Here is a 13,048-nt window from a genome sequence, read left to right as displayed (position 1 = left end):
ATGCATTTATAAAATGTAACCCATTAATCTTGGCCTTTGAAAAGAGTTAAATCAACTTTTACTTTTAATTAAGTCAAGCTTTCTTACTTCATATGGGTGAATCCTACAATAGGTATAGTAGCACCAGACAGGTAATGGCAGACAGGTCTGTGTTAGTCAGTGTTTCCAGGATTCAAAAGAAAGCAACCCTCCACCCGTGGCACACACTTCCTGAAAACCAGAGGCTCGTTTTAATAGGAGTTTAAGTTTTGCTTGCTGTGACTTTTTTGTTGTCATACTGACCACTCAAAGAAATTTTGACTATAAATCACATTCTAACCGTATCTTCATACAGCACTTCATGAACTATCCATGGCTAATTTAGACTCAATAGTTAACCTAACATGCGTGACTTTGGACTCTGCAAAGAGGCTAAAGTACCCGAAGAGAGCAGGAGAACAGGAGCATGCAAACTCCCCACAGAGCGTCCACATTGCGATTTTATCCAGAAGCTTCTTTCACTCACCCCTCCACAAACACGCAGCCTGTGATTTTTAATCTACTCTAGAAAGAAACACACTAAGTTTGCCAAAACACTTTGATTTATTCGTAAATCTCCTGTTATTATTGAATGACAATGTTTCTCAGAGATTAAACGCTCATTTTGATCAAAAATAACACATCACATTTATTTTTTGCACTTTAAAAATACACAAGTTTTCCTTTTTTTTAATTTAAAAAGTATAATCTTATTCAAAAGCCTGCAAATTAAAGCATGTAAAAAAAACAAAACAAGGTTTAGAGGAACTGTCGTGCTGAGTATCAAGTAATATATGGGTTACCAGATCAGATTCGGTGGTTTGTCATCTGTATTTCTATGAGGTAGACCTCCCTAAATTTTTGGCACATCATTCACTGCTGACAGGGTTACACCTACTGAGTATTAAAATCATCCTTTCTCAGTAAAAGCCAAAAAACTGGGTCTGAGTAGGATAATAATTCAGGTCGGAATTCAAAGTTCAGTTGACGGTTTCCTCGGTTTTGCCTCGTCCTCATTGCGCGGCACATGGAAGTCCACGTATGGACACCATTTGCTGTTGAGACACACCAGTTTTTTCAGAGTGGCCGTCTTGACGATATTAAAGCCGGTTTCTCCTCCAAAGGTGCTGGGCTTCCAGTATTCAGGCGAGCAGATTGGGTTTCCAAGCAGGCCTTTCAGGGAAAATGGAGCACCCATCTCCACCATGCTCTCTCCAAAAATGGCATTAGGACGGGATTTCTCTAGCATTATGCCTGGGTAAAACTCCAGGGCGTCTATGTCACCGTAGACCTCTTCTAAACCTCGGGCTATTTCAGTGTTGTCTGTTTGGAAAAGAAGAATGGCAGGAAATTACTGCAGAGATTTGATTTAATTCTTGTGCTGCTGTAAATGTGAAATAAAAACAGTGATTTATTTGATTATATATAAACATTCATACTGCACAAAGCCCACAGAATCCACTGATTCTCCAGCAAGCTACATGAGGCAACTCAAATTACTCAACATACACTAAATGGTTTACTGTAAAATTTCGGGCACATATTTAAGTCATCATCTGGATAAGTTATAATAAAATAAAAAAAAATTCATCCAGCACTATCAGCTGAATATTTCTGCTGCTTTGGTTTACAATTGATATTTTTCTTGTCAAAAAGTGTATCCTGCCTCTCACTCAGCTGGGTTGGGCTCCAGGACTACTGCAAGGGTTTTTATTAAAGAACTTACAAAAGTGAGTATTTGCTTATACTTACATAGCACTACTATGTAAGTATAAGCACTACTTTCTACTCTATTTGAGCACTTATATACTTTTATAAGCACTTTATTCTAAAGTGTTTTCTATCTAACACTCACATTTACGCTCCAGTGAATGCAGGTTTCTTTCCCAAGGACACTTTGCAATGCAAACTGGAGACTGGAGCAGCCAGGGATCAAACAACCAACCTTCTAATTATTAGATGAGCTGCTCTACCTCCTGAGGTACAGCCACCCCAACTACTAAGTATCACAATAGAATCAAATTATCATTCTATATGGGACGTTTGAATTTACTGATCATGTGTTCAACACAGGAAAAATAAATATATCTCAATGCTGTGAGGAAATGCAGACAGTGCTTTGAAAAGCACAGTCAAAAACACAAAGCCCAGTGCCGTTTACACAAATGTGCTGTGTTGCTGCATGGTTGAAGAAAATGCATGCATGCAAATATTGCATTTTGTGCCACACATGTGTAATGAGTAACAAAGGGGGCATGCATGTGTTCATATTTCTTTAACTTACCAGTTAATTCATCAAAAGATGTGTAAGGCTTCAGGTTAAACCTCTTCCTATATTCATTGAAAGGCTGCACACGTGTAGCTCTGGATTCTCTGATGACCATTTCTGCAACTTTAAGCACCACTTGATGAGAGTTGTGACCTCCTCCTATCTGAAAGTGTGAATATAAGCCACAAAAATGTTTTTTCATGAGCAGTGAGTGACAAACTCTGCTGTTCCATGACAGCTTGCAACACGTTCTCAGCCTTGCAACAAACAGAAGTACTATACCACTTTGCATTAATCTAATGCTGCTAAAAGACATAATTTGATAGCATTATCACTAATCTCATTTTAGGAAGTAATTGTGAGTTATGAAATGTTCAGTGTTTGTGAAAATGTATTGCACTGCATCATCTGTCATAAGTAGCTGTAGTTTCATAACACAGTGAGAACCGATGATTATTGTTATCTTACAGTGTGCTTTATCTTTATTTATAAAACGATAAAGTATACGAGGCTCATGGTGCTGCTTTCTGTTAACTGATTGACGGCATTGCCGTTATGCAATGAAAAAAAATATACACGACCCTGTTTCCTGTTTTCTGATTTCTATAATTCTCTTACCTGTCCTGCAATCTGTCGAGAGAATGCATCCACCAGCCTTTCCACCCCGTAATGCATCAGGAGGGAGGTGTTGTATAAAAACTGAGAGTATGGTATTTCCTCTCCCTCTATGACTATGCTGTCGGGCATCAGAGGGTGCCAGTGGTAGAGGTGGCAGAACTCCAGGGCGATCCGATTGTTATACTGGAAACGTGTATTGAAGAGCAGGGACGGGTCAAACTTCAAGTCCAGCATGTAGCCACTCAGGTGCTGCACATACTCTTCTATTATAATGTTGATGATCTCACCTGTGGGTGAAATAGAAAAATTAGCTCAGCTTTGTGGAAAAATAATATTATTTATCTTCATATTTAGTAATTAACGAAACACTGAAACTGTGAACAGTGTCAAATTCATGAGTGATTTGTTGGTGAATAAATGGGCAAATACTGAGTAGTTTCACCAACAACACAGCGATCAGCAGACACATCAAACAAAGCCGGAAAAAGAACAGCAACCGTGCACACGTAGTGATCGTGGCATCATGTTCTCAAAGCAGAGCACAAACCTTTAAATTTACAACCTCAAACTTCAAATCTCACAGCTCTAAGGCTGAGGCACTGCCATAAACAGGACATGGCAAATGACTTTAATACACATTAATAATAACTCTTAAACCTGCCTTTTTTGTATACTGAGAGTATATGGACATTTTTCTGATTTATGCCTCAGAAATGAATTAGAAAACACCCACTCATAGCCTGACGTGCATCATCCTAGAAACCTGAGAAATTACAGCGTGCAAAACTTGCATAGAAGACCATTTTCAAGCTCATATGTCTCCTTTTATCTTAATACATATGTATCATATGAAAAATGTACTGGCCAAGAGCCTGAAATATGTTTTGTGTTGAGTAACTGTTTTGGCCCTTTTACTCAAGTAAAATCATAATCCTGCTCAAGTAATATAATTGATGAGACATTAATATTTATATACATAAATTAAACTTGACTTAACATTTATAGTAGACAAGTGATGATTACTTTGCATAGTCCCTAAAATAACAAGCTAAAATATAACCTTTCATTCAAATGCTTCATCCAGGCTATACAGAATTGCACAATATTCAGCTGATTCAATCAGATTCAAGCAGAGCCATTTAGGACATTTAGCTATGAATGTCTGCAGAAAACTTCATATCAGTCTGTTTTACCAGCAGCGGTTCACCACTGGTCACAAACTGTAGCCACTTTAACGCTATAGCCAAAAAAGAAACAAAAAACAAAAGATATCAACTCACAGACAAGTAGCTGATAAAGATGTACAAAAAGTAAAAAGACTAGCGTTTGAATTTACTGTGTTTCACATACTTTGTGTGATTCAATCATTCTCTGATTAAATATTTACTTTTACTCACCAATAAGGATGAGTCTGGCTGTCTGGAAAAGCTGCTCATCATCCCAGGTGGGATGTTCTGCCTTCAGGATGTCACAGACTCTGTTATGTTCCCGCAGCCATATGGTGGCATACGTGGTTAGACCCGGCAGGATGCCAAATACCTCCTGACCGATTGCCAGACGCTTGTCTGCTGGGATGTTTTCAGGATACACCATGTGCACTGGGACCTCAGATACTGTAGGAGGGTACACCTCACCATTTACCAGCTGTGGAAGAGGAGTTAATTTCAGTGATTTCTTTACTATGTTTACTGACTATATTAAAGAAATTAACATATACTAGTGGAATTCATGTAAAATAAAATAAAAAACAAAACAAAAACAAAAATCTGATGGACTATATTTGTAAAGCAACAACCTCAGGCTGTTAGATTAAGATGGGTAAAATAAAGAGGCTTCTTAAACTGTTCTGAAGACATGCTGATGAGGTGGCAGTGAAACAATAGTCACCGATTGAAGTTTTAACCACTTACCACAGTCATCTAGAAAATCCAACACGATGTTCTCACAAGTTAACGTGCTGCAGGAAGTGCAAGCTATCTATATCTGACTCAGTGAACATATACAACAGACAGTTCTGGAGAGTTTTCTTAGAGATGAGGAGGTAAATTTGAATGTAGTATGATACCCGTATTAGGTACAAACCTTACAAGATACTGCTGAAAACTTACAGGTATTACTTTTTTAAACTTTTTACTTGAAAAATAAATATGACTGACTGGAGTTAATAATAAATTTTTGCTTGTCTGGTACATTAGATCAGATTAACCTCCAAGACTGTGGGTGGTCATGGTTCTCACAGTGACAGTGCAAATCTCATCTTTGATGTCATGCTCACTCTAACCACCTAAATTCAAAAGTGTAAGACTCAAAACCCACTGTCTAATTTTCTAACATATAAGGCTGACAGATTTTCATCTTAAAAAGGTCGAGACTCGGAAATCTAAAAAATGTCTGAAAGACCTAAAGGCTTAAAAAGATATAGCTTGACATGTTAGACAGCTCTCAGCTAATTTAGGTTAGGCCAACATTTCGGTTATATTGACATCTGTTGCTGTGGCATGGTCTTGATAGCGCTTATAATTTTTCTGCTTTTTCATGTGGGTGAAGAAATTTTCTTTAAAAAAATACACGTGTATTTGTGGAGAAAGCTTCATTTTTCTGGTGAGAACACCAAGTGAGCATTATATTCCTCATGCTTTCTGAAGGTCATTATCCTTCAAAATCTGAGGAAACTGGGCAAGTGGAAGACAGAAGTGTCAGGCTCAAAAAACTGTAACAATAAAAGTAATGTCCTTAAAAAAATAGGGGGGGAAAGGGGGAAGAAATCCAACAAAAACCTGATACAGGACTATCCACTGTTTGCTGAAGCCTCATGAGAACTAGTCTCAGTGTGTGGCTGTCAGGAAGCCATTCTTAAAGACTGAAATAGGGAGGAAAGGCTGATGTATGCCAAACTACAGAAGAACTGGACGGAATATCTGTGGCAACAGGTCTTATGGAGCGATTACGCATAATTAGAAGTTTTTGGTTCAAACCTTCGCCAATATGTATGAAGGAGGTCAGATGAGAGATACAACAAGTATCTACACCCCTCTGTAAAGCATGGTGGATGCTCTGTCATGGTTTGGGGCTCAACCAGTCGTTTTGGAGATTTCATCAAAATTGATTAAACTATGAACACAGAGAAGTTCCACAATGTTCCATACAATATGGAAACGATGGTATTCCTGTTCAAGTATTATTGGAAGTTGATTAAAAATCTAAGCTAAAAAGGTTTTTGTTTTCCTTCAAGTTTTCTATCTTTGTTTAACTGTGTGTATATAACTATGAATGTATATGACAGTGTTTACAGGTTTGTCGATAGGTATATGCGTTTTGCTTGTCATACTATTTATGTATGCAAGAAAGCTCAAGAACTTTCTTTTCTTTCTCTAACTTTTTATAATAAGGTTCTTCCTTTAGTGTTTATATGCAGCTATGTCAGCCGCACCTGATACTTCAGCTTTCCATCTTTATGAAGCCGAAGTTGATGTTGTCTCACGAGATCTTCTCCATAGATGTTGCTTGCGTCTACCTGTGTGGGTAAAAAAAGAGGGAAAAAAAGGTGTTCATTTGGTGTAATGAAGTAATGTACAACACACATCTTTGTTATGCAGAATGTCAGAAACTCACCCCATGCCCCAAACCCTTGGTGAAGCCCCCCTGAACTTTATGGTTTGTCTTGAAGAACTGGTGCGTGAAGTGTTGAGCCATAAAGGTAAACATCAAATTGGTTCCCTGAGGATCTGGCCTAAACTTCTGTCTCTTGAAAAACCTCTCAACGAAGACTTTGGCATCAGGAAGAACAGGTTTACCTGCAGAGAAAGAAGCTCTTGAAGCTTTCCACAGAAACACAGGTATGTCTCTTTAGCTGTGTAGGTCTCACCTTTAGCGCCCATGGGCAAAGGACAGTCTTCAGGTATAGGAGGAAGGAGCCGAGTGTAGTAGGTGATATTAGAGTAGGACTCCCAGTTAATGTATCCATATTTGGTATTGTAGGTGGGAGGGCTTGGAATAAGGTCACTCCTGGCTTTAGGAATAAATGTCAAAGTCATAAGTAAAATGTCAGAAATGTAGCTTTATAAGCTCTTCTCATATCTTGCGGGCTTTGTTATTTGCAGCTGTTTATCTGAAAATAGGAAAATGTCAAATCCCTATAACGTGATTTTCGAATGACTTTTATGTGTCATGAGATTTTCTGGGACCCTCTCATCGGTAAATGAATTATCTAAACATCTTATAGTTTGCTGACTGAGTAACTCATTTAAGAATGTTTATTCATTTCACCTACCTGTCAACACTAATCTCATGAAGGTGTCTCGTAGGAAAGAGTTGTTTATCAGGTACCAAAACCACGGGAAGTGAGTAAGGATGAAGTGAGTCACAGAAGGACTGGGCTTCAGCATGAGTTGAATTCTGGTCCAAAACTCCGCTACACATAAAAAAACAATTTAAAAATCAAGAAAAAACAGTTTTTCATCCTTTAAATGCCAGTTGTAAGCCATTTATAAATATATCACTAATGGCTGTACTAATGGGAAACAAATAAATGTATATGTATAACTGAACATAACGCTATTTGTTTTCTTTATTCATCACATATGGCAGGTTTAGCCAAAAATTTAACTCTAAAACAACTTTTATAAAATCTAAGCATTGGGGTTGACATTTTGAAAGTGGTGCTAGGTAATTTCGAATTGATGTTTCCGAATGTGACACATGCATGCCAACTAAAAACTTTGATAAATATCAGTAAGAAACGCTTAACAAACAGGTTTTGCATTTTGTTTTTTCAGTGACTCTGACCTCCTCCCTTCACACAAAACCTAAACCTACTCATCTCAACCAAAGACAAATATTGAGAGGGTGGTTTCTAAATGCAAAACATCAGCTCTTTTATCTAGTTACTCATGAGTGCTTCCTTTTGACTAATCTATCATAGCTGTGCACAGATAGGATTATGTAAACAAAACTTTAAGATAAAGGGTTAGCTATGTATTCCAGATCAGCTTGCTCAGTTTTTTAAAAATTTTTGTACTCACGAATAGTGCAGTTGTCTCCATAAAAGCCAGTGCGAGTGCAGTCACATTTGAAACTGTCTGTACCAAATCGCATGCACACTCCTGCATGTTGACAAGGGTAGTAGCAACAGGGATTCACTGCAAGCCAGGAAAAAAAAATAGATGAATAACTGTTGAAATTTAAAAAAAAAAAAACTAACTGAAACGGTTCATGGGACGAGAGTGTGAGGGATACTTGGCTTATCTATATCAAGCAACGGTTGACATTCAAACAACTAAATGCATATACAGTGATGTGAAAAAGAAAGTTTTTGCATGACTCTGTACAGACGTGAAAAATTAAGTGCACCTTTACTGCTTAGACAGGAATTAAGAGGGTAAGTAACAGTAAGACGCTACTAATTAAATGCACTTGATTAACTCATCATCAGCAGGTGTAACAGAAGGTTTGATTGTAGTTGGAAAGACATAAGCAATGATTGTAGAGAAGAATTGTTATTATTGGGTTGTAAGGCCATTTCCAAAGCAACTGAAGTCAATCATTACACAGTGAGAAATTCAACTACATTTCATCTACAGTGCCAAATCGATACAATACAATAAAAACTCAACAATCAGATACCTATAACTCAAACCACTGCATTGCAGTACCTTTAATACCTACGGCATGTTCTAGTCTCTGTAATAAAATATTCTATTCTAATATTCTAACAGGACAAGCATGGACATAAGTCCAATGGAAGAGGCCATAGGAAGATCATTTGTGACCTTCACTAGTGCGGTTTCTTTATCATAATTCTGAATCCTGACGAAAACGCTGAAAATAAACAATTCCTCTGCAAATGAATGATTGGGTGTTTTACAACTACTCTTTCAAGAATTTTTGAGATAAAAGGAAGACTGAAGTTTGTCCTATAATTAGCTGGGTCATGTGATGACTGATTTTAAAGGCCTGTGGGACAGTCTATTAATACAGACAGGCTGATGATATTCAAAGCATTAATTAATAGTTTGATCTTAAATATATATGTAATAAAATGAGTAAAATTAATGATGAGAGAAATGCATGTCTTGATGAATAAGGAGCTGTAGTGTAAAACGAGAGGAGTGAGCATGGAGCAACAGCAACAGGTAGTGGAAGACAGGAAGTCTGTATGGCACCAAAAAAGGTGTGCAGAATCATGTCTCTACTACAAAATACTACTAATAATACTAAAATAATTTTACTCTTGGTCCCAAAACGTTGGTGAAGCCGACCTTAAACGTCACAGCTTATCTTTAAGAAGTGGTGGCTGAAGTGTTGAGCCATAAATGCAAACATCAAAGTGACTTTGTGCTTTCCCTCCTTGCAATCTACATCATGTAATCTACATCATGGGTCATGATGCGGGACATAACTATTGAGATCAGCTGTCCTAGGCCTAATCCAGGGCAAATTTATCTTTGTGTGATTCTTGATATGGTTTCAGTATTTTAAGCTCTACTAAGAATTGTTAATGATCTCTGAGGCCCTGATGGCTATTGACCTAATTGCCCTTCTTCTCACTCTGTCATTGTGGCTGCAAAAAGAGGAAGGTGGTTACACAAAATTGGTGGCACTGTTTTTCTTCTGTCTGTGTTGGTCCACACTTTTAGCCCTGCTGCGTTGACCAGTTTATTGTTTATTTAAGGTTAATCACAAGTGGTCTAAGTGTAAGAGTGGCTGTCGAGAAGCCTCAAGGAAGCGGCAAAAAAGGAAAAATGCTGAGGTATGCAAAATTAAACATGACAATCATGTGCAAAAAGTCCTATACAAGGATAAATCCAAATTTAAATTCTTTTGGTTCAAATTGTTGTCTCCATGTCAATATGTATGGAGGAAGACAGAAAAGCAGTACAACAGTGTCTAAAGCCATCTATAGACTCTCTTGATGGATCGACATTGTATTCATTGGGAGTTTGACTGGCAATGACTTCATTGTTTAACATGACAAATTAATTTTCCTTTTCTGGTATAATATACAAGATGTGTGTGTGAGTGAATGCATAGGGGTGGGGGGTGGGTGGCTGGGTCACTGTAAAGTAAAAATACCACTGAAACTTACAAATAAATCAGCGATAAATATCAGGGTTGGTGCGTCTCTGATGTTAGCAGTGAGCTGTTTTGTACATGTACCGTAGGTATGTCTGTAGAAGACATGGAGTTACAGTATTTGGATGTTTTTTATTACACTAAGCAAAAGTCTTTAAATTACGGTTAATTAATTCTAAGAAGCAGAATTCTAGACTTGAGCTTTATCTGCATCTCCATTCAAATAGCTTCAAAAAACCCACTGAATATGATTTTAAAGGCTCATTTTAATAAGGCACAGACAGTGTGAAAGTGCAGGATGAATTTAGCTGCATTTGTGCTTGTTAATGTATGCATGTCTCACTAAGCTTTTCACAGTCCTTAAGCTAAACATTTGGTGAACTCACTTCCCCAAAAATGTTACCAGAGGCATATAGCAAAAGAACCAAAAACAAAACATCAGTGAAGTGGAGTGTCCTAGACTCTGTGCACTTTGTGAAACTACAACAGATTAATAAAGGACAGAGTTTGCATTTAGCTTTTAACATAGAAAACAGTCCATGTATGAACTGTGAAACTAAACGTTGACTTAATGGTTTCTAAGCATATAATGCCTACGAATAAACCCAGCTACCTCACTGTGACTTTAACGCTTGCTGTAATATCGCTTCCTCCCCCCCCTTCCTGCTTGCAGAAGTTCAATGAGATAATGTGACACTGAAGCATTTTTTTCCTCATTGGTTGGAAATGACTGGATAGTTAAGCATGTCTAGCCTTGAATGAACAACAGATAGACTTAGGTGTACCAGTGTGAATTTGTCAAAAAAGCGCGAGGTGGCTCTACACTATTTTTAACAATAAAGTTATTAAAATACTTTAACTTTGCAAAAATACTGCACAGGAAGTATAAAGCATACTCCCGCACGAGTTTGGCAGCAAAAAGAACTTCCCCTTAGGTCACAAGGAGGTTTTACCATGTAAATTCTAATGCTATGAGTTGTAAAGATCTACACAGTGGCAACACCATTAAATGTGCACACAATGATCGTGAAATGCGTATTTTGTTAGTGCCATCGCTCTAAATGTCACCCCTTTTCCCAGTGGTACTGGGGGGAAAAAGCAAGCTCTCCCATGATCAATAAATTCATGTCAGAATAGTCAATAATTTGCCCTGTGTATGTCTGTAAAGAAAATGACCTTATCTGAAACCAACAGGGGTCAACATTTGCGAGCTCGGGAAAAAGCCTTCTTTTCATCTCTCTGATCCATAGTCGACCTAATTCATGATGGGTTGTTAAGTAATTCGTTTTTTCTTATGCATGGAAGCACTTTCAAGATAAGAACATTTGGAGATTCCCTATTTACTGTCGCTGACTATAGTGACTATAGTAACTATGTTGCAAGAAGTTTAAATCTGTATGCCTTTGTTGACTTCCTTCCTAAATACCTTCCCTTATCTTGGCTTTTTAAAAACCTTTTTTCTTTCTTTCTTTGTGCAGAGTACCCTGCCAAATTTCAGCACACGAATTTACATGTGCACTCATATGAAACCCTTCTAAACCATATATGAAACAAACTAAACAGTGGAACTTAAAGCATTGTCAAGCTCTCAATAGTTCCTCCTGATCTGAAGCTCTCTCTGCACCCATCGTCTTCTGCTGTTGAATGAATGATGAATGAAAAAGGAAGCAGATAATTTCCTAACCATCACATGTGTGGGTAATGACTGTTACTATGCAACTGTGCTCTGCAGCACATCAATTAAAAGTCATAATAGAAGAATGGATGACAGATAGTTTTATAAATATTGTTTAATAAGCAAACCACTGACAGAGAGAACGCACTACGGGCAGCTTGAGATGTTTGTGAACAGCTGAAGTTTGGTGAGGTGTTACTTTCTGGCGGGAATACCAGGAATATTAGTGCACTTTCCACTGTGCACTTTCCAAAGCCCTGCAATGGAATGAATGGGAAGGCTAATTTTGGGCCCATCAATCAATCAATCAATCAATCTTTATTTATAAAGCACTTTTCATACAAAAAAAAACGGTAGCACAAAGTGCTTTACATGGTTAAAAGCAGCCCACCCCACCCCAGCCCACCCTCCCACTCATTCCCCACACTCTCATTGAGGCCACAGCTTTGACTCTTTATGACTCTTTATGTGCTAAATGTTTAATCAGCAAATATTATAGTTGGTTGGGTGGTTGATAATATGCTTGATTAACCTTCATATAGAAAATGAACAGACTAACACAACAAGAAACGATACGGGAGAAATTATTGTTTACTGAAAATCAAAAGGTCATCAGGATAATCAACCATCATGTCCCATGTTGTAATTAAAGAAACTGCTTACCAACACTTGAGTCACCAGCACATGATGAACTCTCCAGCAGCAGCAGCAGCAGCAGGGTGATGAACACCCAGATGAAGATGCTAAATGCTACAGAAGATAAGAATAATAATGATGACACTGAGTTGATGTTTTAAAAACAAGCATCAAGTTTAGATAATTTTAGAACTCACCTTTCATGCTGAGCTAAATTAGAGTCTAAATGTTCTATCACAGTGCTATTCTGTTCTTTCTAATATATTTAAGAAACAGATAGGCTGCTGACTTCATAACGTGTCATTGAGACCATTCTGATGCAGTCTCACTGGCTTTATAATTAACTATCGGGAAATGGGCGGTAACAAAGCATCCTCCACTTCCTCTATTTAGTTTTGAGCAGAATTTCACAGAAAACCCACAGTGTGCTACTGGCTTCAAAGCTTTCTAATTGGCCAGTCTTAGACAGACTGGCAGAAATTCAAACTTCAAAAACTGAAATGGACCCTTTTTATATATACACATATGTATATATATATATATATATGTATATATATATATATATACCATTCAGATCAATGCAGTGAAACCAAACCGCTTTGAGAAAGTTTCAAGGTGTTATATCCCCACCTGCTGGTAAATTAATTTACAATCGCATTGTGTGAACGGTTAAATTAATACAGGGGGCATTAGCTCTGGAAAAATCAACAATCAACTGACCATTATGATGCAAAACTGTAGTCAAGCCACCATTCTTTTTT

General features: G+C 37.6%; 1 protein-coding gene across 1 annotated transcript; it reads right to left on the bottom strand.

Moving 5' to 3' along the window:
• Nucleotides 1–563: 563 nt before the first annotated feature.
• Nucleotides 564–12,615, bottom strand: ptgs1 (prostaglandin-endoperoxide synthase 1). Its single transcript, XM_003454164.5, has 11 exons — nt 12,485–12,615; nt 12,315–12,401; nt 7,927–8,043; nt 7,176–7,316; nt 6,771–6,914; nt 6,518–6,699; nt 6,336–6,419; nt 4,303–4,549; nt 2,906–3,192; nt 2,303–2,450; nt 564–1,341 (listed from the first exon to the last, which is right to left on the bottom strand). Exons 1-11 carry the CDS (start codon nt 12,489–12,491, stop codon nt 992–994), a joined length of 1,794 nt encoding a protein of 597 aa, XP_003454212.1. The 5' UTR covers nt 12,492–12,615; the 3' UTR covers nt 564–991.
• Between the last annotated feature and the right edge of the window lie 433 nt (nt 12,616–13,048).

This window comes from Oreochromis niloticus, linkage group LG12 (assembly GCF_001858045.2).
Source record: "Oreochromis niloticus isolate F11D_XX linkage group LG12, O_niloticus_UMD_NMBU, whole genome shotgun sequence".
Taxonomy (NCBI): domain Eukaryota; kingdom Metazoa; phylum Chordata; class Actinopteri; order Cichliformes; family Cichlidae; genus Oreochromis; species Oreochromis niloticus.
The sequence above is the reverse complement of the archived record's forward strand: the minus strand, read 5'-3'. Positions and strand labels throughout refer to the sequence as shown.

What these genes read in the sequence shown, in the direction of transcription:
- ptgs1 (XM_003454164.5), bottom strand. An exon ending in TGCTGGTGACTCAAGTGTTG is followed by an intron (nt 8,044 to 12,314) that starts GTAAGCAGTTTC and finishes CCTGGCTTGCAG; the next exon opens with TGAATCCCTGTTGCTACTAC. An exon ending in ATGGAAAGCTGAAGTATCAG is followed by an intron (nt 4,550 to 6,335) that starts GTGCGGCTGACA and finishes CCTCTTCCACAG; the next exon opens with CTGGTAAATGGTGAGGTGTA.